Raw genomic sequence first — 24,800 nt, 5'->3', positions numbered from 1 at the left:
TAATGAACTTTTGGAGGAGAAATGAAATAGTGACAAAAGCATATTTTATTGACTCAAGACATAAGAAGGCCACAGAGGAATTACAGGGAAGCTACAGACATCATCTGTCTTCATAGTAAATACAGGACATGTAAATACAGTCGCCTGTCTTCATTAATCGAACTTCACCTTCAAAAACGCGACACAAACATCAACAAACCGAGAAAATAATGTCACACTGGTGAAACGACACAGCAAAAACAACTTTTCCATGTCATCAGACTCACAGCAGCCGGTGTGCCACACTGCTTTTTCAGTTTTTTTTGTTTTTTTTTAATATCCATTCATTCAGTGATGATGAATGTTATTCTAGTTAGCAGACACTCATCTTTAATTAAAAATAAATACCATCTAAGCATCAGTGTTGCAGTTTGATTACAGACTGAATGCAGATTTATTCAGCACTACACAGGCTGTCTGCGGGGACCCCTCAGAGGACATGTTACCACCTTACATCTTATCTGCCATAAAGGAGTTATACAGCTCACCTGCCTCAACCAGTCCTGAGTTGATGTTAAGTTCATGGTTTCCTACAGTTCCCAGAAGGCTTAGAGAAAGAACCTTGAGAATAGCGTTAACATTTTCCAGTATTTCCATATTTGACAAAACACTGACACCACATGTTTTTTAAATAAATAAAAGCTCTTTGGGGTTACATCGGATGTTTGTAACTTTCGGTATGAAAATGAAAAATGAAAAAACACCTTGCAGCTGGAAAACTCCGCCGCTCAGACAGGAAGGCCGAGGACAGGCGAGGCTCTGCGGATCCTCAGGAGCAGAACCTACTGCTACTTACTGTTTATCTTCTTTTCCTTCGTCCTGGAGCACATAGAAAAGACAGCAGAAATAATCAGGGACTCGCCACATTTCATTTCATTTCATTTAACCACGTAGTTCCCTCCACCCACACCCTGTGAGTCTGAAGCTTACCTGTGTTTCTCACTGGTGCTGTACTCTCTCATGAGGTTGTTTTGTTGGCGAGGGAGGGTGGAGCGCTGAATGTTGGTGTGAGTGTCATACAGGAAAGGCTCATTGCTGACCTCAGCCTGCTTTTTCTTCAGCTGGCTGGAGGACGAGTATAGTTCCTCCTCTGCTCTCTGAGAGACAAGAGTCACACGATCACAACAACAGAAATACCTCTGTGTGTGTGTGTGTGTGTGTGTGTGTGTGTGTTCTCACCCCTGCCTGCTGTACACTGACGTAGACCAGCAGAGAGGCTAACTCCAAGTTTTCACTGTAGCCGTTCTTTAGAGGTACGGAGCGGTAACCTGTTGAAACAATAAAAACATTCATGATGGTACAATTTTCAACCGGTGACAAAACTACAAATTTAAAGGAAAACACCAGTGTTTTTGACTTTTGCAGCCAGTTTATTATAAATCCCATGTAATTCACATTACTGCTGCAGGGTCAGACGAACACACAAATTAAATTAGGAACACGTTGTCTTTCATTGCTTTGTGAAAGGTTGGTGGACTCGGTGGCCCTGGGTCTTGCCTCACAGGCTGCATAGGGAATGTCCTAACCCTGCTGGTGTATCTTGTTGGGGAAGTACGCAACCTGAGAGGAAGCTCTGCTCATACTACTCTGGACCCAACAAGCTAATCACCTTTCTCTGTATATGAAAGTATATTTACTCTAGTACTGTACTTAGGTACAGTTATAATGTACTTTTTTACTTTGATGCTACTTTATACTTCAGTTGTTCTACTTTTCGGAGGAAAATATTAAAAGTGTTAGTCCACAATATTAACCAGAGAAAACTGCTGGGGTCCTACGTCATGTTTTAAGCAGTTCAACCAAAAGTTTTGCCTCTAAACTTCTCACACAGATTAATTTCAATCACTGTCATGACCCCTCAGATTTAGCATGTGACCCTTTGGACGGGCCCAAACCTTAAGTTGAGAACCACTGTACAAAGCTGTAACAGCATAAAATCTCCACCTCGACCAGCTACAGAGTAAAATGCTGCTGGCACATTTCTGAATTATTAATGATTGAACAATGTTATATGAAATAATATCAGTCACATGGGTCATTGTGTTCAATAAAGCGTCATAAGTTTCAAGGTTAATGTGTGTGTGTGTGTGTGTGTGTGTCTTGTTTCTAAGGAATAAATAATGTGTTCTTGTAATGCTCTCCCTCGGTGATGTTTGCTGCACGAGCTTTGTGCGAACAGCTGCACACCAGCTCTGGGCCTGTGTGCTGTCTGTAAGCGTTCTCACCTGAGCGGATGCCTTTGACAGGAAATGTGGCCTGAGCCAGGAAGTTGGGGTCTGAGAACATGTCCTCCTCATTGACCACAAAGCGCAGGAAGGTAAGCTCAGGCTCATACACGGTGAAGACTACAGGCTCTGCCGGGGCTTTCCATACCGGGGTCAGACCATTATCACCTGCAGTTAGCAGAACATCAGCACTGTTCACACGATTACAAAGATTCAACAGGAAGTATCTGCTGTCCTACAAAGCCATCGATCGTACAGTTCTCTCACTTCGGTCTCATTTCTCCCCCCTCCCCATTTCTTACGATAGACGATGGTCTTGAACTTCTCCTCCGTGTGTCCACATAGCTCAATCTCAACAAATGGACTGGCGATGCTGCGGCCAGGTTTAGGAAGGTGTCTGGCAGCAATCACCTGCAGAAGACAAATATAAATACTGTTATACAGTTCTCTCCAAACCAACAAGCAAAATATCAGTGATATGCTGAGATTCATCCAGTATTTACTTATTTTATTACAAAATAAAGATCAGCCAGTCGGCATCACAGCCCTCGAACATGTTGATGCAGTCTGACTGTCACAGGAAGTATTCAGTCCTCTTCACTGGCCCGTAGATTAAATGTTTCTATACTCGATAGCCCATAACGACAAAGTGATAACGTGCGTGTGTTTTGGTACAGACATACCCTGACTGAAATGACATGCTTGACCTTCTTCTTCTCCTGGTTAGGGTCGAAGCTATCAGAGCGCATGAGCTCCGGCTGCAGCACGTAGCCCGTATGTCCATTCAGGCTGAAGAGGGCACTGTTCAGCTGGGTGTATTTATCTGGGTGGGCACATACACACTTGTTATACATATGCCCTACGTATGTGTCATACCACACAGCTGAAAACAAGTTTCACTTTACCTTTAAGCTGACAGTACTGAAATTACAGTAAAAACATAAGTCAAACACCCCTCACAAGAAAGGATAGTGAAAGTAAACCGGTTGCTACAGCTGGCTACATCAATCCAGATAAAACACCACCCCCAACAAGTCCCAGCTCTGCCTCTCTTTCTCCCCCTCTTCCATCTCAGAAAGCTCACTCTTCCTGCTGACAGCTGACAGCTTTCAGATAAAGCTTGTCAGGGTTCTCAATCCACTTGGTTTCCTGTTGCGTGTTCAAATATTACAGTCATTTGTCACTGGGTTCCTCCCTGCAGAGGTGTTATTGCACATGCTGCTGACACTGACCACTGTTGCTGCTATCAGCCTGTAGCTGCAAAAGTGTGACACTAGCATGGCAATATAATACAGTGTCACAGTCCATCTGTACACGTAGAGACACATAAAATTGTTTTAACACATGAAAATGAGTGATTGTCTAGACCACATGACTAGTATTTGTCTCAGTGATACACACCACCTTTTGGCCATTGGCTCTCACTCAGAAAGCTGTTGACCAATGGGGATGTAACTCTATAAAACCTGCCAAAACAAGAGCTTGGTGTCAGAGCTGAAACTGAAAACTCTGAACTGGAAAAAAAAGTGATGGTAGTGTGGTGGTAAAGTGGAGAATATTGTAAAACTGTAGAACTCATGTATAGTTTTGTTGAAAGTTTTTGCCTTTGAGGTAATTTCTTTGGTTTCAAATCATTTCTGTTCACTTTCAGTTTTTCTGTTTGATCATTGATCCCACAGAACCTGTCAGATTCACTGCGATAAATGGTGGCAATCACAGTGACTAGAAGGTTTACAGAGGAACTGGCCATTACTCCTTAAAGGAATAGTTGGATATTTTGGGAAAATCCTGAAGTCTTATTATCAGCTTAAGGTTGTTGGCAACTAGCAAAGACTTTGGGAAGGTAAAAGGCCAAGAAAAGGAACTGGAACAGGAACTTGGGATCTCACAGAAACTTGTGTAATCAAATGTGACATTGTGGACCACTGTCGTCAGCTTGTGTGTTTTCAAGAGAAAAATCAGTGGACAAAATACAGATATATATGGCTGATACATTCTGCAACACGAGCTGGAGGTGATTTGAAGTTTTCTTGTTAGTGTTAAAAGGGGCAAGTGCAGGTTATTGCTACAAGCTAACGTTGGCTCATGCTACTGGCAGACTGAGACAGGCTTTCAGTTTTACACAAGCACACAACATCCGGTTGGTGACGCTTCCTGGTCAACTTGCTCTCACTGCCTGTGGCAGGTTTCTGCTCTATATTATATCACTGTTCTTTTAACACTACAGGATTTAAAGATGTTTTGATTTGAAATCAGTCAGTAACATTAACATTATATCTATAAAACCCCTCACACTACAGATTCATACCAGCTTCGACACAGGAATGGTTGTCCAGAGGGGCAATGCACATCCAATATCAGTGCTATTATCCTCTAGTGTGGGGCCAGCATAACCCCTTCTAACAGCATAACAAGTCGTCTTTTCATTTTGTTGCCCTTGGACAGAGCGAGGCCAGCTGTTCCCCCTTTTCCCGTCTTCATACCAAGCTAAGCTAACTAAATATGAAGCTGCTGCTGACCGCTTTCCTCTACTGTTGTCCACTCTGGGACCTCAGCCCAGATAAACTACTGTACCTGCCGTCTGGAAGTTGAGAGCCACCATGTGACAGCCAGTGGCCCACAGAGGGTAAGGGTCGTAATTAGAGGACTCCACACGCTGGCCTTTGGGGTAGACACGACTCAGAGCCTTGCGGTTGTACTGCAAGAAGTCCTTGGTGCGGCTCTTCGATGGCGTCTTGTTCTCCACAAAGGAGCGGATCTCTTTGTAGCTGTAACCGTCTGTGGAGGCAGAGAAAGGAGCAGTCACTTGGGAGGTACAGGCCCATTTAATGATGGTTCAGTTTCAGGTTGTGTCAGTTCTGACTAATTTTAGCTTAACTTGCTGTAAGCTGGTTGTTTTAATCACTTGCTATGGTGAAGAAGCTGAGGAGGATTGTTTGGTTTGTTGACTGGTCGATAGCTGATGATGTAAGCTGGTGATATCACTGACAGAGGTAAATATAGCTTGCTTTAAAGGGCTGTGTTGAGTGCGTGCGAGTAAAGAGGGGGACGCTCGAGCAGCACACTGCTGACCACAGTCACAGTGCATTACCATTTAAAGAGAGGCTTTTTTTTTTTTTAGCTTTTTAGCTTTTTAGCTTTACATGAGTATTGTCCAAATCAGTACTGGATTACGAAATTTGGATTAAACTTCATATTACAGACAAAATATTAACCAAAATGCTGCTCATGCATTTCCAGTTCTCACAGACTTTTTTTTTATTTCACACAACGGACTGTTTTGGTGTAAAGATACAAAAAGTTAGTAAAAATTTGTTTGTAAGTTGTGTAACATTAATTTGTTTATACCATGGAGAAGGTAATAGCATTTCTTAGTATAACATCATATTCATTTGTTTAGAGATTTTCTCAAATATGTATTTATTAAGAATCTTACACTAGAGTTCAACTGTAGCCCAAAAAGCTCAATTCAATTTACAAATAACGGCGAGCACAATGAATGTTAAGCTTGGCCTAATCATAAGGTATCTGACTGACTCAAACTAACGTGGAAGCAAATAACGAGTGTCACAATATTCACCTACAGCAGTGGTCCCCAACCCCCGGGCCGGGGACCGGCACACCTTAAAGGCCGGTCCGTGAAAATACTGTCTGACATTAAACTGGTCCGTGGCACAAAAAAGGTTGGAGACCGCTAACCTACAGTTTTACACTTTTTACGGTGCAGTATATTTCTTAGTTGAATAATGGAACTCTTAATTCCAGACTATTGAGCGCACCTGAATATAAGCTGCCCCCACTAAATTTAAAAAGAAAAAAAATGTACATATATAGACCGCACTTGTCTGTAAGCTGCAGGTTTCTACGTTGTAACGAGATATTTAGACAGAAAGTCACTTTTGATTAAATAAATGTTTGTTTTTTCAGAACAGTGCCTGTAACACAGCTGGTTAAAAAAATAAAAACATACCAGAAAAGTCAGAAAAGCCATGGATGCTATCTTCCTCTCAGTCCTGCACAGTAAAACCACTGAAGTCGGGATTGAACAGCCTCAGAATGACTGTGTCTCACACTGTCTCAGTCTCTCTGTCATTGTTTTATGTTGTCTCTCTGGTTAACCCGTAAAAATCTATAAATTAGCCGCATCATTGTTTAAGCCGCAGGGTTCAAAGCGTATTGTCCGGAAATTATATGTGTGTGTATCTATATACATATATATGAATCAATCTGCTTTGAGTGGACCGTATCTGGGAAAGTGACACTAAACCTTTACATCAGCCGTGGAAACTGTTTGCATGGAGCCTGTTTCCCCTGTGACACTGTGGTAAAGGTCTGTTCACTACGTGTGATCTGCATGTGTTTACCGAAGCGGTCCTTCTCCTTGCTGCGTGGCTGGCAGTAGACCACCAGGTCCGACATCTCCATGGCAACCTCCGCCTTCTTCTCCACTTCCACCTGCTGTTTCATCTGAGATTGGACAGAAAAACAGCCACTTCCTGTTTTCGCCATGATGCTGACATGCGCTGTGGTTTTTTGGTTTTACAGTAAGTAGTCTGTTTCAATCATATACTGTGTGTAGATTTAGTCTGAACTACCTTTACGTGGACTGCCATGTAAAAACCACAATATGAGCCAACCACATTGAAAGAATTCAACTTAAATAATTCTTGTGCTATAACATAGGTTACACGTTTCCTCTAGGTTTCGACTAATTGAGGTGGGCTCTTCCACCACGACATTTAATACCATATACGATGAAACACTAACCTCTTGCTCCCTGTTGTACTGCTTGCTCATCTCTCTCTGAGTAATGTCCCAGGCCACCTGGTACCATTCGAACAGCTCCTCCACAGAGCCTGCAGCCAGGTCAAACTGCAGACTGTCCTGCTCTATATCCTGCAGGGTCAACACATGGGGCTTCCCATTTTTACCATTCTTCACTAGAAGCCAGGAGGGAGGGAAAGAGGCACAGTCAAGGAGTGTGAAGATAGACGCACAATTTTCATATTTTCATAAGAAATACAAATTTGAATCTCTCTCTAAATTTGGGATTGAGTTCCTTGATTATTAGAGATTAAACCATAGACAACCATTTCCCTGCATTTCTTAAATGGAGGTAGAAAGAACGAAGTTAGCATGGCCCATAAAGTCATGACGCTCACATTTATGGAAAATACAGTACGTAAGATTAACATTCACAGGACATTGTCTTTAAAGGTAGACTGTGGGGAGCATCACGGCATCCTGCACATATGGTGCATGTGCACAAAAAAAAAAGGGAAAGTCAAAAGTTCATGCACAAGCACAGGGATGACACACCACACGCCTGCGGTTTTATGCAATTCTACTGACAGACTGTGGAAGCAGTGTCAGGAAATGAAGCAATGTGCCAGTAAAAGACAGAGAAGAAGATGCAAATGTTTTTTTTTTTCTTTCTTTTAGAGGCTAATGAACATTTGAGCCTCTAGATGAAAATTGCAGGGTTTTAAACTTGTTTGTAAAATGCATTTTGTATATGACAGTGGTTTAGGTGACACCCAAAGGAATAGAAACGTCAGTGTAGTGAGGATAGTAAAAAAAACTTCTGTGTGCTCTCCATGTTAAGGGTATGTGAATGTCAAACATCCATCAGACACCAAAAATAACTTTCACTCACAGTTTTGGATATTGCACTTGGAGATGTCCACAACGCCCTTACACAGTTCACCTAGGGGGTTGTCTTCCAGGTCCTGTTTGAATACACACCACAAACACACAGGTTATTCTCAGTCAGTTTCTATGCTGATTGACTTCCAGTTACACTGGGACCTGAACTAATCTTCACCTGTCCTTTGGTCTCAGGTTGGGTGTTGTTGGACACTTCCTCGACATAGTTAGATGGGAAGAAGAGTTGCACCTTTCCACCATAGTCACCTTTCCACCTGTGGTCGAACGAGTAGGACAAAAGGCAGATAAACATTATGCAGGGACTAGTTCCTAAGAAATGTGTGTGTGTGTGTGTGTGTGGACTCACCATCCATTGTTCCCCTTCGTTACATTGTGTATCAAGGCTCCTTTACTGAAGCTGAGCTCATCTGGCCTTGAAGCTGGGTAGCTATATAAAGCCCTAACGGTACTTTGAGGCTAAAGGAGACAAACACACACACACACAGTGATGAATGTCTTTATCAAAAGGACACTGCACAAGGTAATGGACAGCCAAAGCCGACAGGGGACAGTGTTGTATACACACCAGTGCAGGCTCAATCTCGTTGGGTTCCACGTATGTCTTCATCTCGTACAGGGAGGCGCAGTCTTTCTCCTGTAAAGTACAATCCACCGGTTAGAGCAGAGGAAATGTTACTGGCTGTGCAACCATACACTGAACTGATCATTGACCTTTAACATCCAGAAGTGCAGCTGCAACAAAGTGCAAAATAAAAAGGGACTTTAGGACACACCCATGACTACTTTACCGGTGAACAAGGTACGACATGAAAGTACGTCAGCTATGAAAACGTCAGGAGGCGAATGGTTTTAGAATTTTTTATATACATTTTTAGCCAAACTTGTGGAATTGTTCTAAGGATGGCAAGGTCACACGCTCAGGTATTTATCTATAAATAGATGGATCATCATGAACTTTTATACAGGCGTTCAAGGTCCCCAGAGGATCGATCAAATTGACTTTGGTGTTCCCCTGACTTTTCCTCTAGTGCCACCACAGCAGGTGAAATATTTAAATCATCCTCTGAAACACATCAATATTGACTAAGCTGACAGGAACAAAATGTTGCAGAGACATTCCTGACTCCCAGAGGATGGATCCTAATGGCTGAGGTAACTCACTGTGCTGAAGCGATCGACCAGCTCAGGGGTGACCGGGTAACGTAGCTTGATCTTGCGATACAGCGGCTTCTTCTTGAAGTAGTTGACCAGCTCCACCAGGCTCTCAAACTCTGTAGTGGTGCCCAGCAGGTACTTGTTGCCTTCCTTCTGAATCCGGCAGTGTTTCACTTTGCCATCGCCCCTGAAAGAAAGAGGACTTGATTACTACAAAAAAAAAAAACTAGATCAGGCAAAGAGAATTAAAGTCATAAACTTCAGTGCACCTGAATGTGATGGCATAGGAGTCTGGTTCTCCCTCTCTCTGTCGGATGAGGAAAGCTCCGTCTCTGGGAATCCTCAGCAGGTAATCCTCTGCCTGACCTCTGCTCAGGTTACTGTAGAACCACCTGTGCAACACATGGACAAGGACAACAAGGACAGTTACATTATACATGCCTGCGAAGACAGTTATCAAGAATATATACAGACGGGTCACAAATTAAAGGAAAAACCCGAAGAATTAATGGAGAAACAGGATGAAAATGTTTCCATCCATAGAGCATCAGGTGACCTTTAGATTCTAGATTTCAACCCAACTGAACACAGATTTAGGAGCAACATCTCTACCACCACTGACTGGCACCAACGCCTTAGTAAATACACTGTTGGATTTCCCTTTTATTTGTCACCTGCCTACATATACAACATATAAAGAAAACTGAATTGAATTGAATATTATAATTGTAGTATCTGTCCACTGTCTCTATAGTATTCTGCTTTGACAAAAGAGGTGTTTTGCCCTTTTACACATGTAAATGAATTCAAAATAAAAAGAAGAAAGACAGAAGGGAAAGAGTTACTAAGCGTCTGTGGGTGTATGGGTGAAAGTGAAAAGTGAAAAATAGAAGCCATGCAAGAGCGGTTGATACAAAGAGAGTGTGGGACATAAAGCTTTACTACATTACCAGTAGTGAGAGATGAGATAGATCTGTGATCTGTGTACTAACATGGCACAAACTGTCAGCCGACAACTTCAGACACTGAAATGACACTTGATCTTCCAGGTAACGTACCAGAAGTATGAAATTGTCCTTCAAAGCCCCATTGACATAGGTAATAAGTAAATTAATAAATAAAGCCTTGGAACATAGCTTTGTTTAACAGCTCGGGTTGTAGTTCACTCAATGTTTATATTGAGTAAATCTCAATTGAGACGGCGTGGATTAGAACTGAAGACAAGTTTAAACTTTCCAGACCTCTGTAGCCTGCTACGCATCCCTGCCTGAGGCTAGTGTTTCAGACATTCATTAGCAGCTACTACACACACGCAGGTCGCAAAACAAAGTCAAGCTGCATTGTGGGTAATGTAGGTCTGACAGATGCGTCTGGTCCTGCTGCAACAATTTAAATCACTTTTTAAAAACTTTGAGTCCTTCAGTGTTGTGTGAGTGCATAGGTGTCCCACATCAGTGGACAACATGGACGTTCCTCAGGAAGGTTGAGTGGTTAGTTCAGACGTTTGGGTTGAACAGAGAGACCTGAGCAGTACAGATGTTTTTAGACAGCAGAGATTACAACAGAAAGGTCTGACTATGATATTAGAAGAGAGTAAGATGGAGGGGAAAGAGTTACTAAGTGTATGTGGGTGTAAGTGAAAGTGAAACGAGCTGTTGTTTTCATTCTGTTAACTAATCAATCGCTGCCAACCCTTTGTAAAATCACAGATGTATCAGACCCATATTGGTTCATATATGACAAACCTTTCTTGTAGATGTGGGTCGGGCTGTGGTACAGCGTCAGTGAGGCGCAGCTCGAAGTCTTGGCAGCGCAGTGGGTTTTCTCTGTAGTGCTGGATCAGGGAGTACACGCTGGGAAAGTGCAGGTTTGGCGTCAGGTAGAAGTAAGTGTGTCCCCCCTCTGAACCAGAGCGAATACGACAGTGCTGGACCCTCCCACTGCGCCTGACACACATGCAGGAGACATGTTTACACTCACATACAACTGATTAAAATATCACACGATCAATCTTTGTGGCACCTTTATCTGCCGCTCTGTTTGAGGCGGCCCTATAGGACTGTGTATCACACAAACTGCAGTCCTTAAGTTTTTTTGCTTTCGGGCCGCGGGACCAGGAAATGGGATGCTGTACCAGAAGGAGAGGGTGAAGTCTGAGACATAGGTGTCGCTTCCTCGGACCAAGAACGTGCCGTCTCTTCCCCCGGTCTCTGCGCAGTAATCGTGGATTAATCGCTCGGCCATCAGCCTGCCCTCCTTCATGTGGCCGTGAAACCACGGCTCCGAGCAGTGCAGGTCCTGGTACTGAGAAAGACACGAGCAAAACACTGGTTCTAACACATACATGTTTGTTTTAGGACAGCACATATTTATTTATCGTTAGTGCACATGATATAATCAGTGTGTATTTAATGTAGAAAATGATCACTGTCCAATATATCACCAGAACAACCATATCAGAAAATGACTTCAGTTAAATGGTATTAATGTTTAATGGTACATTTGGTGTTTCTCATCAAATTGCACTCTGGGTATCCTGGCTCCTGACATCCTAAATCACTTTTACCTTCCTGGAATCTTCATCCTGATCCTCGTCCTCCTCTGCATAGTACAGCTTGTCATCACGGATCACACAGTAGTGCTTGTTCCACCGCTGAGAGAGAGAGAGAGAGAGATGTAAATTATGAAAGGAGCTTTTGACAGAAACATGCAGTAAGTTTAATTCTGAAAGTTCTCACTTCAAGGTTAAATATAAACCATTTCTCTGCATCCACGAGGAAATCCCAACAACGACACATGTATTTATAGGAAGTGTGAGCTCATCACTTCACATTAATCATGAAGTTTCCTTCCTGTGACGATTCTCCTCAGCAAAGCTGTAACACTGGAACTGCTTCTGCTGCTGCTACAGCCACTCAACGACTGTCATTTACAAATGTGTTTGCAAAACCAAACATTTATTTACAGGCAGAACATTTTAATCAACGCCTGATCATGATGAACATCAACACATCATCATCACTTCCACTGACTGTGTGTGGCAGGAGGAGGTTTTCTTCTGTCCAGCACGGTCGACGTCTGAGCAGGAAGGTGACCTGAGCAAGTGCTTTTCATCCTTGACACCAAGCTGCACGGCACAGAGTAACCGTGGCACGCTCACCGCGACACCTCCTCTCCAAGGTAAAACCCCTTCGATAAGTGCGGCTGACACAGATGCATTTTATTTTACGACACTCCACCAAGAACACGTTGTTCTCTAGTGCATTTAAAACGATGTCACAATGCACACAGACCAAAACGACATCAAGTCGAGCCTGGGTATATTTATAACATAAACCAGCTCATCATTTCCCAATATGGACAAAAATATTGACTGTACAATAAAGAGGTGAGTAATAAAGAGCAATAGGTTACTACCTAAGAATCAACCGCCAGCAGAACAACACTATAACTGTCAGTAAGTAAAACAGTGTTTCACTCAGTCATGCATCCAGTCTGAGTTTAAAACAGGACTTCTCACAAACAGAGAAATAGTTGACCACACTAAGAGTCTGATGACTGGTGATTACAGCTGCATATTCGTTTAGCTAATCACCGTAGATCAGTAACAGCTCAACATATCGGTCAGATAGACCTTATAAGGCATTCATTTCCTGTCCTCAGGCCTTTTTGCTCAGACTAACTGTCCTCGTCCTCTGCTCTGACAGCAGGAAGATCACTACTTTACTTACTTTACAAAAATAAAGCATCAAACTGCCACAGTAGATATTCATTTACTTTCTATCCTCACTGCTGAACGTGTTGGAGATGCCGACCTGTTATATAATCCCTACAATCATTTAATCAGTTTAATCACAAAGCTCGTGTGATGTAAAACACTGCTCAGCCTCCGTTAGGAGACACATGTCCTTGGTGTTAAAGGAGTCTCAGGTACCTCACTTTACCCATCTGACCCCTCTGACAGTACCTGGTCCACAGGGTCCCAGATCTCCAGGTCTCCCTGTTTCTGTCCCTTCCTCAGGTCTTTACTGCTTCCTCCTCCCTCCACGCTGAGCTTCTTGTGCTGCACAGGGACAAGAAAAGACAACCAAACATTTTGTTACTGGTATACCAATATAAAACCACTGACATGTAAGTTTAGACACACACACACACCTTGAGTATGATTTTGCCCTTCAGCTGTGCAGGTGAAGGTAGCTGCTCAGCCATCTGCTCCACAGGTTCAGTCAGCAGTTTGTTTCCAAACACTTCTTTGAAGATGCGAGCCATCTGACGCTGCTGCTCTAAAGGGCAATGCTCCTCTATGGACAGGATCACCGGGAACCTGAGAGAGAAGCATGGGTATGAAGACGTGTTTGAGCAAAAGGACAAACGGCGGTTGTGAGTTATGACAGCGTGAACGGGCAGATTTTAAATGGCTTCATGCAAAAATCCTCTCATATGAAATAACATGGAGAAATCAGGACTTGATGCAATGATTTTGTCTTATTATGAAAAAAAAGACAAATATGGCCAAAGCAGTGGGTGGATAGTTTTACAATGATGATTTCTTCCATCAAACAACAGACAGATGTGGGGAGCCACAAATCCTCGAGCTGCTAAGCTGCCAATGTGTAGAAAAAACTGTTCAGTACTTTGTTTTAATTATTGTTTCTTTAAGACCTTAACATAGTTTAATGACATGAAATGATAAATGATATTGGCCAACAATACTTTGTGTGACAGAGACATGGACAGAGTGACGGTAGTTTTTACGATTCTTACTCTGAGGTGACAAACGCGTGATCATTAATGGCTTTGACCACATCTTCAAACTTGATCTTGGTTGTTCTGGTCCAGCCATGGTAGATGATTGGCTCCCCGGGCCCTTCCCAGCAGTCCACTAGACAGTTTCACCGCCACACAAAATACGCATAGTCACACAAGTGTTCACAAACCAGGGAATTCAACTCACAAGCTCTGTTTTCACTATGAGGCTGAGAAACCATCCACTGAGAATCAATAGAGCAGCAGCAGATATGTGGACCAGGCACTGAACTGTGTAAAATGGCCTAAAATAAGACCAGAAAATAAACTAAATAAAAAAAACAAAAAACATCCATGATCCAGGTGTAGTACACTGCAGCTATTATATACTGACATTCTACACAGCGGCATCCCAGACGCAGACAGCGCACGTAAGCCTCTGTGGACGACTCGCTCCGAAGCTGATCTCCTGTCAGGTAGCTGTGGAACGACACACAAAGAAGGAGGCATGCCAGATTATATACTGTTTACTCAGTGAAAACCTGGTCATGTGTTGTTCCTCTTCATGTACTAATAAAGGGTTTATAACATGTAACTAAAGGCTTTATGCATGTTAATTATCAACTAATGCTTTATAGATCAGTTATAAGAAAGGAATTAAAACAGGTTTCAGGTTGTCTTCTGTCTGGACCAAATTTTCATGGAATAGTTTTCCATGAAGTTGGAGGATTCACTAGTGATAGATTTTAAAAAGAAAAGGTTCAAATCAAAGAAGAAGAAGAAGAAGAAGAAGAAGATCTCCTAACTTTTAGGATGGGTCAAGCTGCAAAAATCTAAATCCTGCATTGCATAGTTGTGTGTGTAGTTTGTGAGGGTCTGTGGAGTCATACTGACGTGTTGTGTGAGGAGTTGATCCAGTAATGGGACAGAGGATTGTTCATGTCCAGGTTGCTGATCTCAGAGAACTTCTCATTCCACACAGAGTTCTCCTTGGAAAACAGGAAACTGAGGAACTGGAAGAGAACAAAGCTTCAGAATGAACAACAAGTTCACACAGTCCTATAAACACAGCTTCATGCATTACTTCAAGCCAAACATTTATCATTTTGGTCCTAATTTTAACGCATAATTCTTCTTCTCCTGGTTTATTGAACTGTATTCCTACACATAATTATTTAGCCTCCTGTTTCCATCCAGATTCAGCTCAGTGTGTTACAGACACGGAGCGCGTTACCTCGCTGACGGTGAACTCTGGGTCATTGGTTTTCCTCATGGTGTCGTCAATGAAGGTGGTCATCAGTTCTCTGACCTGGTTCAGATCACTGGCCCAGGTTTCCTAAGGGATGAAGGGACACAGAAAAAGAAACATAAAAATTAAAGCAAATGTTGAAGTGAATGAACATTTTGTGGTACTGTTAAATAATCAGTAACTTAAGCAGCTGAGTGCTTCTGAATTACTGGTGTCTGACTTGAAAAGAGGACACTCACATTTCTATAGAACTGGCAAAGAGAGTTTCAGGCTATAAGTGAAATTATGAAGAGTGATCCACAGCTTAGTCCACACTGACTGCTGCTTTTGAAAAAATAAACTCAGTATTGAGAAGCATGTGTTACCCACTGTAAAAAAATAAAATAAAAAGTAGCTTAATAACACTGCAAAAATTAGACTGTCGCCTGCTTTTAAAGCTGTTTCACTTTGAGTTTTGGCAAATTAGAAAACTGCAAACATCTTTTTTGTTTCAACAGAAATGACTGGGAGATGGACTGAGTAAACAGTTGATTGACTGGCACAGAAGAGCAGATTAAAAAAAATGAGTCAGACATGCAAAGTCAGAACAACACCGCTCTTGTCTGGTGTAGTAATCATTCACTGTAACTTTTTTTTTTACCTGTTGCTGGTACATGAGGAATCGTTGGAAGTCATGGAGCAGCACTGCCGAGGCATCTGGTTTATCTGTGTTACTGTATTATGGAAAAGAGCAAACACGGTCAGACCACAGACAAACGACCAACTGTCTTTACAGGCTGCCTTTCATTTACATCATTTACATCAAGCTTTGTTAAGATCACAAGATTAAAGGGTTTAGGGCAGATGAGAAGAACAGAAGCTCACCCCAGAATAAAAGCACATGACTCCTTTTTGAACTCGTCAAGGATCTAAAAAAAACAGCATGAATATTACTTTTCATAATAATATGAAAAACACAGTAATGTGTACAGTACATATTTAATGTGACCAATTCAGACTCACCTCATTCTGTTCAAACATTATAAGGTTGTACAATTTATGAAACTGCTCGAAGTCCAGCCGATCTTTCTTTGCTCCCACTTCCTGTGAAAACAGAACATAAGAGCGAGGTTTGAGACGATGAGAGCACCAACAAGGAAGCTGGAATATTTTGTTTTTATCAGTTCATTTGCGATATGACAGAAATGATGCAGTTTGCATTGTTGAACAGATCAATAGTTGATTGGTTTGCTGTGTTTATGTAGGTTTAGAGGTGTCCAATGCAAAAAAAAAAATTGAATTACTTAATTAGAATTAACAACACACAACAATGAGAACATGAAGATAAGAAGAGTACCAGGAATTTGTCCTTAAGAGCACGAGAACTTGGGGCCTTGTAGTTGAGCAAAGGAAGCAGAGCCTTCAGCTCCTTCATTGAGATGCTGAGGACACAAAGACAGTGAGCATCAAACATCCATCTGTCCACAGACAGGAATCCTACTGTACTGTTTGTAACTTTTTATAACTATGACCTTGAATGAATTTAAGATGTATTGTTATATGAATATATATATGTATAGAGAGAGAGAGAGAGAAGTTTTCTGCAGTTTGATTAGTTTAGAAAAGAGTCCTCACATGCCAACTTGGTTGTTGCTTACACCCACCCCCCAACCTGGCAACCGCATTTGACGTCATCCACTGTGTTACTGCGAGACTCTGTGGCCAAGTGCTTACTTCCTGGTCTCCAGGAACATCAATGAAGTGACACCAAACACATTCCTTTTGATTTTTTCTAAGTCACTTACTGTGTTTTTACTTTTTTTTCTACTTTCTGATTCTGATTCTAGGTTCAGTACCTGTTTGTTTTGGTCTGATTGACAGAATACATCTGCTTCCTCAGCCAACTGCAGCGGAAAAAAACAGAGAGATTAATGAGTGAGCGAATTTTAATCTCTATTAACAAAGCAAGTGTGTGTGTGTGTGTGTGTGTTTACCTCTCTATAAGAACTGGAGTTGGAGCAGCCACTGTCTCTTGCCTCAGCAGTTCGAGTCCTATCAGCCATTTCTGAGCCTCCTCCACAGAATCAGCTGGGAAATGAGCAAAACAGAAGAGTTTAATGTACGAAGCAGACATTTAACACTGTGGGACAATGAAGAGTGGATCTGATTATAAAACGTAATGGGCATCAGATCTGCCATGCCTTCATTTACATGAGGAGAGTTGCTCAACATTTCATCAACTTCCTGGAGCAAAATGTACATAAAACGCAGCCATATCTTAAGAGAATAGTTTGGTAAGGAATGTTAAATTGCTGTGGCTCTGAGAGCGAGAGGAGACAGCTGATATCAAGCTCGTGTCAGTGAGTTACGTAGCCTACAGAGTTAAAGTTTGGACTTGATTAGCCTAGCCTAGCTTAGCATGAGGACTGGAAGCTGAGCTAGCCTTCTCTGTTCACAGTTCAAGCTGACTGTTGAACACACTGTATCCTGTTTGTTTAAACTGTTCATGAACACAAATGTAAAAAAAACATGTTACAACAACGGGACGCAGCTGCAGCTCACAGCTTAATGTCGTCACGGTGAGGCTGCCAGATTTGGTACGATGGTGAGAAACACAAAGCCAAAGATGTTGGACTGAAGTACTGGATGGACAAATAAAAAGAAATAGTTCAAGCATGTAACTCCCCCAAAACCACAAACTGCTGTACTGTATCAGCCTCAGAGTTGTTGGTAGGTGTAGTTTTGGACAGAGCCCTGAGTAGCTCTCTCTTTTTTTTTTTCTAGCTTCCAGTCGCTAAGCTATGCTAACCACGTCCTGACTCCAGCTTTGTATTTCACACAGCGATGATGACAATATTTTGATCTCACTCTGTGAAAGAGAGAAAATACAGCGGCTTCAGAAAAATATTCAGACCCTTTCAGTTTTTGCACACATGATTGTGTTGTGAATTTAATGTTAAATGGATAAAACTGGCTGGATCCAGACTTCTTCATTATAGATTACTGAGTATAGATTAATGGACAAAACTACAACACATCAAAGTGTGCAAAAAGTGAAGGGGTCTGAATATTTTCTGAAGCCGCTGTAAGGATTCTTCTTTTAATAAAAATGGTCAAATTGACAGATCAGTGTCAGCATACTGGGGGTTTCATTCAGACTTGCTGGCACTGTTATTGGTGTTAAAAAAAAAACAAAAAACAAGCATGTCCAAGACCTACAAACAATTTTATTTTTTAAACAGAACACAACAAGAAATTCAAAAGTAATTTCATCAAAAACTGATTTAAAAAGAAGGCTGGAAACATACTTAAATAAAGACCTCACCTCCCAGACTGAGGGTGTTGAGAACAAACTGTGAGCCGTAGAAGATTGTGAAGCAGGTATTCTCATCGTGTTTGTCTTTGCCATCTCTGAAGCGTTCAAAGTCCTTGGAGTTCCTCCCTGGACGAATCTCTCTGATCTCAAACAGGTCCACTGAAACACAGAACACATATCCCTTGTGAAGGTGCTGACTGTCGTCAGAGTCATGAAACACAAGTGATAATAGATGTCACGTTTTTTTTTTTTTTTTGTTTTTTTTTTCTGTTTCACACATTTTCAGTTCTCATGCTGTCACTACAGTTAACATCCTTTAGGGCATGGTTAGTTTCAGACTTTGAGACGCTGTGATCATAGCAAGTCAAGACATTAAAACAAACACATTAAATACAGTGCAGAGTGTAATAAAATAATGATACCACTACATCAGCTTTAATATAAGTGAGACTACTTATAATGCTTATGGTCTGGGTTGTGAATACAAATTGTATCTCAACAGTGGTTTAGAGGCTGCGCAGGTACATCACACATCTCCTACAATTAGCAACTGTGACTATTTAATATGCAAAAAAAAAAAAAAATTCAAAAAGGCAAAAGACAACAACTTATAAATATATAAATATAAACTATAGAAATTTGGACATCATTACAGTATGGTAGTTATGGCTCAGCTGCAAAAAAGCCGAGTTAAGAATCAGGTCTGTTACCAGCTGAGAAAATGTGGGGAAGGAAATGACAAGAGCAGCTTTCTCTCCTCCCTCTGCAAATGAAAGGCGATGAAAACATACGAGCGCTGGTGAAAGCTAATCGGTGGCAAACAGGATACATGTTAAGATAAAGACAGCAGTAATGGTAGATTGGATTATAAGGGGGATGAACAGAATTTGACCAACAGTGAAGAGCCTGCGTGGAGCTGAGGCGAAGCCTGCAAGTGGCAACCATTCCCACCGTGTGTGACAGCTTAAAAGACTAAACTAACTGAGCTTCACACATACCTCCCTCTAAGTCTTTATATCTTCTTGATGAAACACAATTTTAAAATACAATCAAGTAACACTTGAAAGAAAAACTATCAGAATTCAGCCATTAAAATCCAGGTTCTGGTGAGAAACAGTAAAACTAAACAACTGTCTGTCTCCCACAAAAGGACGAATTTAATGATTTAGGAGAAAAAATTATTTAAAGGGTTGGTTTTAGGCGTCCTTTTCTTGAAGACAGTTGTTTATTTTTATTGTTTCTCACCAAACACACAGTGTGTGTTGTTGAAGCCTGCCAGACCTCTTGAGATTATTTTCCTTCCTTATGACACATTAGCTGATTTTCTTAATATTACAAATCTTGTAGGATGCAGTTCACATCCATGTTTTCCAGCTTGGACTCGTTATTGTTTTTCCTGTCTTTGCAGGTGCATTGCTCCACTTCTTCCTGTTGTGCATATCAAGTCACCCAGATGCTAATTCTTGTGTATGATAAAAACAGAACTGAACTAAAGGATGAACTGTGTTATTAAAAAGTATGTACTACATAAAAATAGCATCTTATAGTCCATCAATTAATCAGAAGTTAGCAGCCCTGTGGTCTGGAAACTGAAGCCGTACCGTCACTGTGTTTTCAATATACTACACAAACTAAGAAGATGACGATGACTATGATTTTTCATCATTAACATACTTACAGACACCATCGGTCTTGTCTGCAGTGCGTGTCCATGCCACCTGCCGGGTCTCCATGATGACTTGCACAGTGAGCCGCTCTGCTTTCTGCCGAAACACCGTCATGACCACACCCATCTCCATATCCCGTTTGATCACGATCTTCTTGTACTCCGTCATCTCGCCTTGCTGCCCCAAATGAGCCATCTCTGCTGCTGAGACCAGACAGGAGAGAAACAGAGCCTGTCAGGGCTGCCAGTGTAAAATGCCTCAACTATGAAGTGTTCGTGAGGTCAAATCAACTCCAGTGGGGAGGCGATGGGATATGGATGCTTGTCTTTGCCATGATACATTTAAAGAATATGGATTCAAACCAAGAATGCTTTTCCTCCGATACCCATGCCTGAGAGTGTGGATAGCTGCTGACAGGTCCGGCAAGATAAGAGCCGAGGACTGAGCTGCGACTTTAGAGTTTCTGTCACAGACAAGGCACAATGGCGGCAGATATGGCCTGGAGAAGGATGGTCAGAATGGGGTCCAGTGCACATGTAGCACAAGGGCTTACAAGTCAGGCTTTTTTGACATGTTGATCTAAATGAGAAGAGTGAATAAAGGAAATGATGCACCACTGACCAGAGGAGACAGAGGCTGCAGTCTCCTCCTGCCCTGTGAGTTTGATAATGATAATTTATAGGATTGTTACATTAGCCAGGAAATGTTTGTATGCTCAGTAACACTGAGGACATCGTTCAAAGAAGAAACTGGAATGGGAAATAGAAAAAAATGTTTCTGGAACCATGAGTAATTTGATGACAGGCCAAAATTAGATGCCTGTTGTGGGTTTGTGGGCGCTCTGTGAGCCAGAGTCTGAACTCTGAGTGGACTGAGTCCAACAGACTTCTCACTTCAAGTCTGATTCAGGAGTCACATTCACCCAGTTTTTGAATTTCCCTTTTAAATTTACACATGTAAGTCATACCCCCCCCCCCACACACACACTTATTATCCATATCAATAATTTATTTTATACCTACTGTAATACTGTATTTTTATACTCCATGTTTTAGAGGGGGAAGTGAGATGAGCTGGTGGTTATATAGATGGGGTGGAGTAAACTGTTTCAGTGGACAGTGTCTTTAAACTGGACAGAACAACCTGTGGTCCTAACAGACTGGGAATATGTAGTAGAGTGATAGTGTAAGATGAAACAGCTGGAAGAGTGTTGAGCTTGGAACGCCACAATACCTGATATTTAACTTGCAAATGACCAGTGCGATACCAAAACAAAACAGTCCCACAGGAAGAGTTCTGTGGAAATAAATTTCAGCTTAACTCTGATGAAAGATCAATAAAGAGCAGTGTGGGCAGCTTTCGAATATATTTCTCAAGACATAATGTCTAATTAAGGACAAGGCAGAAGTAAATAGAATAACCAAGCTCATGAAATTAAAAAAAAAAAACTAGGACCCATCCTCTGTCTTTAGCTGTTATTAAAAATGTATTAATGTATATATGAAAGATCCGGAAAGAATTCAGAATTTACTGCCTCTCTTTAGGTTCAGATGAATAATAAATGTGAAACAACATATGTTTTTTTAGTGTAAATATCTGTTGTCTGCTTTTATCAACGCTAGCTGAGAAGCCTGAAATATAAAAACTAAAACGCATTAGTTCAGTGTTCTGAAATGAAGTGAATGATTAACTGAGAGCATTACACAACTATTCCCCTGTTTTCCCTCCAGAAACCTTTACCCCTGTGAAGGGACTGTCCCTGCAGGGATCACTGCAGCGTTAATGAGACAGATTTCCTCATACTTATGCAGCAGTAATGCATACCACCAATACTGTGCTAATACAGCCATATATGTTCATGTCATGTGAGCACAACGCTTCAGGAAAACCGGGGTTTGCTGTAAACCAGGCTGTAATGATCCACTGTGCTGAATTTTATCCTGTTTGCTCTGTTGCTGTGACAGTTCTGGGACACACACCGTAACACAGACCCACATACATCAAAGGAATGTATATGTATGAGTTTTTGTTGAGTGTCACTGGATGTTAAATGGAACTATCACCGCGTCTAAACTGCACTTGATAAAATAAGAAATGCGACAGAGGCAGAAAAAGTGTCACAGGTTGAATTAAACCAGTGTGAAAAGGCAGTTACAGTGGCAACAGACCGACTCTTTTATATGACTCTTTTGACTTTTTTATATTCTAGCAGGTTAAATCAAAAGTTAGCTTCACCACAGTTCACTGAGTTTTTCAGTGAGGTTTGAGATTAAAGTTAAAAGTCATGTCATCGTCTGCCTCTTATCTGATCCAGGCCCAGGTCGCAGGGGGGGGACTACCGCCCAGTCCACTGTGGCACCTGCCACGGGTGGTGAGCCCATGGGAAGTGGTGCCGCCCAGAGTGGGGCTCAAATCCACGACCCCCAGAGACTCGTGCTCTACCACCTGAGCTAATCGGGCGGCCAAAGTTGAAAGTAAGCCCCTATATTTAACAGCTGTAATCAATTCATTTCAGACATCATCAGAATGAAATGTAAGTCTGCATTAAACATTTTAAACATAACTAAGAGTGAATATAAACACTGAGTGGCTACAGTCCAAATCCAGCAGGCACACAAAGAGTTTTATTTTTATAGTTTTTACAGAGCACATTATTCTGTGCTCTGATCAACAGTTTCCAGCACTAAATGGAAAAAAATCTAAAAACCAGCTACTGAAGAAAACACCAAAGAGCCAGATACATTGGTGAAGACCAAAACATAGCTAAAAGACGAGCTAATATTGGACTTAAAGTCATCAGATGGACAGAAACATCGATGTAGCTTAATTAATAGTGCGTGTGTGCTGAATGTGTAATTAGGCAACAGGTTACCAGTAGCCATACTAAAATTATAAGGTGATAAATATGTCAGGGCTGTTGTGTTTGAGGTTTGTTTTGGAATTGTGCCTCCTAATGGCCAAATGATCCTAACCCTCAGCTCAGTGTGGACAAACTCAGGCAGAGGTCAGACTCCTCCACACACCTCACTGCAGGTGGATACCAGGCCAGCTAATTTCAACAAGAGTGTCCGTCTATAGCTGATAGCGAAGCTGTGAGGTAAATAATTTGGTTCCAACCCGCCCCGAGGCCAGTCAACTCTCAGACGCAGATTTGCTACCACTCTCGACCAATTCAGCCAGTAAACCTGTGATCCTTCACTGGTTCCACTGGTCGCTGTTGAACTCAGCCAATGGGATGAGGAGTTCTACCTCCAAGGAGGGTTTGTAAACACATACTGTTCCAGTCTGGCCCTCGAGTGTATCATCGTTTGTTCGTGGTATGAAAACATTTAGAAACCCTGACTGTTTAGACATTCAGAGTTCCCTGTTCTGTTGGAAACACTGCACAGAACTGCAGACTCCCTTTAACAGAACAAGCCTCTTGATCCTCAGAGTGGAGGCAGCAACAGTTACTGACAGCACCAAGTCCCAGAGACATGCCAAGCACCCAAAACATCTTGTCCAGCCTGCTATATCAATATGACAGAAACACATCTCAACATCATACAGCACAGTTCAACAGCCTCCAAAGCAACAATACAGCTGAATCAACATGTCTTTAAACATGTTTCTCTGAACATTACAACCTTCATGAAGGAACAACAGCATTTACAGGCCTGTTGAATTAGACCGAAATTTATCAGCTGAGAAGTTTTATTACAAACGAAGTGAAATGGTCCTTCACAGGCCATGTGTGGTCAGCTGGCTTCATACCAAACGCCTTCATTTGAAAAACAAAAAAAAGTTTTCACAGGGTGAACCACCATCGTGGGAATCCGGTCCCCGCGTTCATCGTTTGCCTTCGCAACCACAGATCTAACGGTGACTGCGGTGAGGAGCCCGCAGTGTGCGTCCTCAGAGCCGGAGGAGCCGGTGTGACAGAGCAGAGGACTGACTCCCCGCTGAGCCGCATCATCTGCAGCCCACAAGATATGCTGCCAGTAAAAAAAAAAGCGGATTTCCCCCTTTCTTACTTAACCCTGACACAACACGGGCAGTTTAACACGAGCCAGAAAGAAGAAAAAAAAAAGAAAGATTTTAATAAAGTAAAAGTCTTACCTTAGAAGTGTAGTCGATTCTTTTTCCGCTCTGCAAAGACTCCGCTTGTTTTCTATCAAATCATGATTTGAAAGTTATGAAATGAAGCTGGAGAGGATGTAGAGTGTTGACAAAAAGGCCAGCCGCAAAACGGTCAGTTCCTCTATCTGTGTGTACAAGGAAGTAAAAGTTAACTTGCATTATAGGCATAGCCTACAAGTTAAAAAAAAAAAAAAAGGCCGGAAGAAAGGACGGTATCTATGCAAACTACACCATGCAAGAGGCACCGGACGGAAGGCTGTAAGCTGCTGCTCTGACCTGCTGCGTGAAGACGAGTGCGTCCTTTCCAGAATAAAGCGTAAGACCGAGCTCTACAGATTGTTTTACTGTGGAAACCTGTCCGCAGTCAGTCCACTGTCTCTGAGGCTCCGAGCACCATGAGGACGCAGTTCAGACTCAGTCCATCAGCTAGTGTTTGACAGGTGGCTCTCAAAGTAGGGTACGAGGACTCCTTGTAGTCCACGAGGGCGGTCAACAGGGTCCGCACAGGACTATGAATTCTTTCATTCACTGAAATGATGTCGGTTTTAAAGCGTGGAAAGGAAAGAAAAGACTCTTCTGTCTGTTATCAGCGGTGGAAGGAACATTCAGATACACTTCAGTAAAACTACAATTATAAG

At 42.0% G+C, this 24,800-nt stretch overlaps 1 protein-coding gene across 2 annotated transcripts; it reads right to left on the bottom strand.

Annotated features, from left to right (window-relative positions):
• Nucleotides 1-27: 27 nt before the first annotated feature.
• On the bottom strand, nt 28-24,309 carry plcg2 (phospholipase C, gamma 2). Of its 2 annotated transcripts, none has more exons than XM_041038406.1 (33): nt 24,142-24,309; nt 20,055-20,246; nt 18,386-18,535; nt 17,055-17,148; nt 16,917-16,964; nt 16,418-16,502; nt 16,084-16,164; nt 15,946-15,989; nt 15,722-15,794; nt 15,067-15,168; nt 14,727-14,845; nt 14,227-14,312; nt 13,851-13,968; nt 13,242-13,410; nt 13,054-13,149; nt 11,653-11,739; nt 11,221-11,390; nt 10,832-11,032; nt 9,356-9,478; nt 9,093-9,273; nt 8,497-8,565; nt 8,278-8,387; nt 8,089-8,185; nt 7,921-7,993; nt 7,032-7,204; nt 6,629-6,731; nt 4,839-5,042; nt 2,948-3,087; nt 2,567-2,675; nt 2,265-2,432; nt 1,219-1,307; nt 970-1,136; nt 28-858 (listed from the first exon to the last, which is right to left on the bottom strand). In XM_041038406.1, the coding sequence occupies exons 2-33, from the start codon at nt 20,236-20,238 to the stop codon at nt 828-830; spliced, it is 3,744 nt and encodes a 1,247-aa protein (XP_040894340.1). In that variant the 5' UTR covers nt 20,239-20,246; nt 24,142-24,309; the 3' UTR covers nt 28-827. The 2 variants fall into 2 exon arrangements, with proteins under 2 accessions (XP_040894340.1, XP_040894341.1); XM_041038407.1 differs by having other exon boundaries at nt 20,055-20,243.
• Between the last annotated feature and the right edge of the window lie 491 nt (nt 24,310-24,800).

This window comes from Toxotes jaculatrix, chromosome 5, assembly GCF_017976425.1.
Source record: "Toxotes jaculatrix isolate fToxJac2 chromosome 5, fToxJac2.pri, whole genome shotgun sequence".
Lineage (NCBI taxonomy): Eukaryota > Metazoa > Chordata > Actinopteri > Toxotidae > Toxotes > Toxotes jaculatrix.
This window is presented reverse-complemented; position numbering and strand designations above follow the sequence as displayed.

What these genes read in the sequence shown, in the direction of transcription:
- plcg2 (XM_041038406.1), bottom strand. Translation starts at nt 20,238, where the DNA reads ATGGCTCATTTGGGGCAGCAAGGCGAGATGACGGAGTACAAGAAGATC. An exon ending in ATCAACTCCTCACACAACAC is followed by an intron (nt 14,313 to 14,726) that starts GTCAGTATGACT and finishes GTCGTTCCACAG; the next exon opens with CTACCTGACAGGAGATCAGC. An exon ending in CAAGTGCAATATCCAAAACT is followed by an intron (nt 7,205 to 7,920) that starts GTGAGTGAAAGT and finishes CCTGGCTTCTAG; the next exon opens with TGAAGAATGGTAAAAATGGG.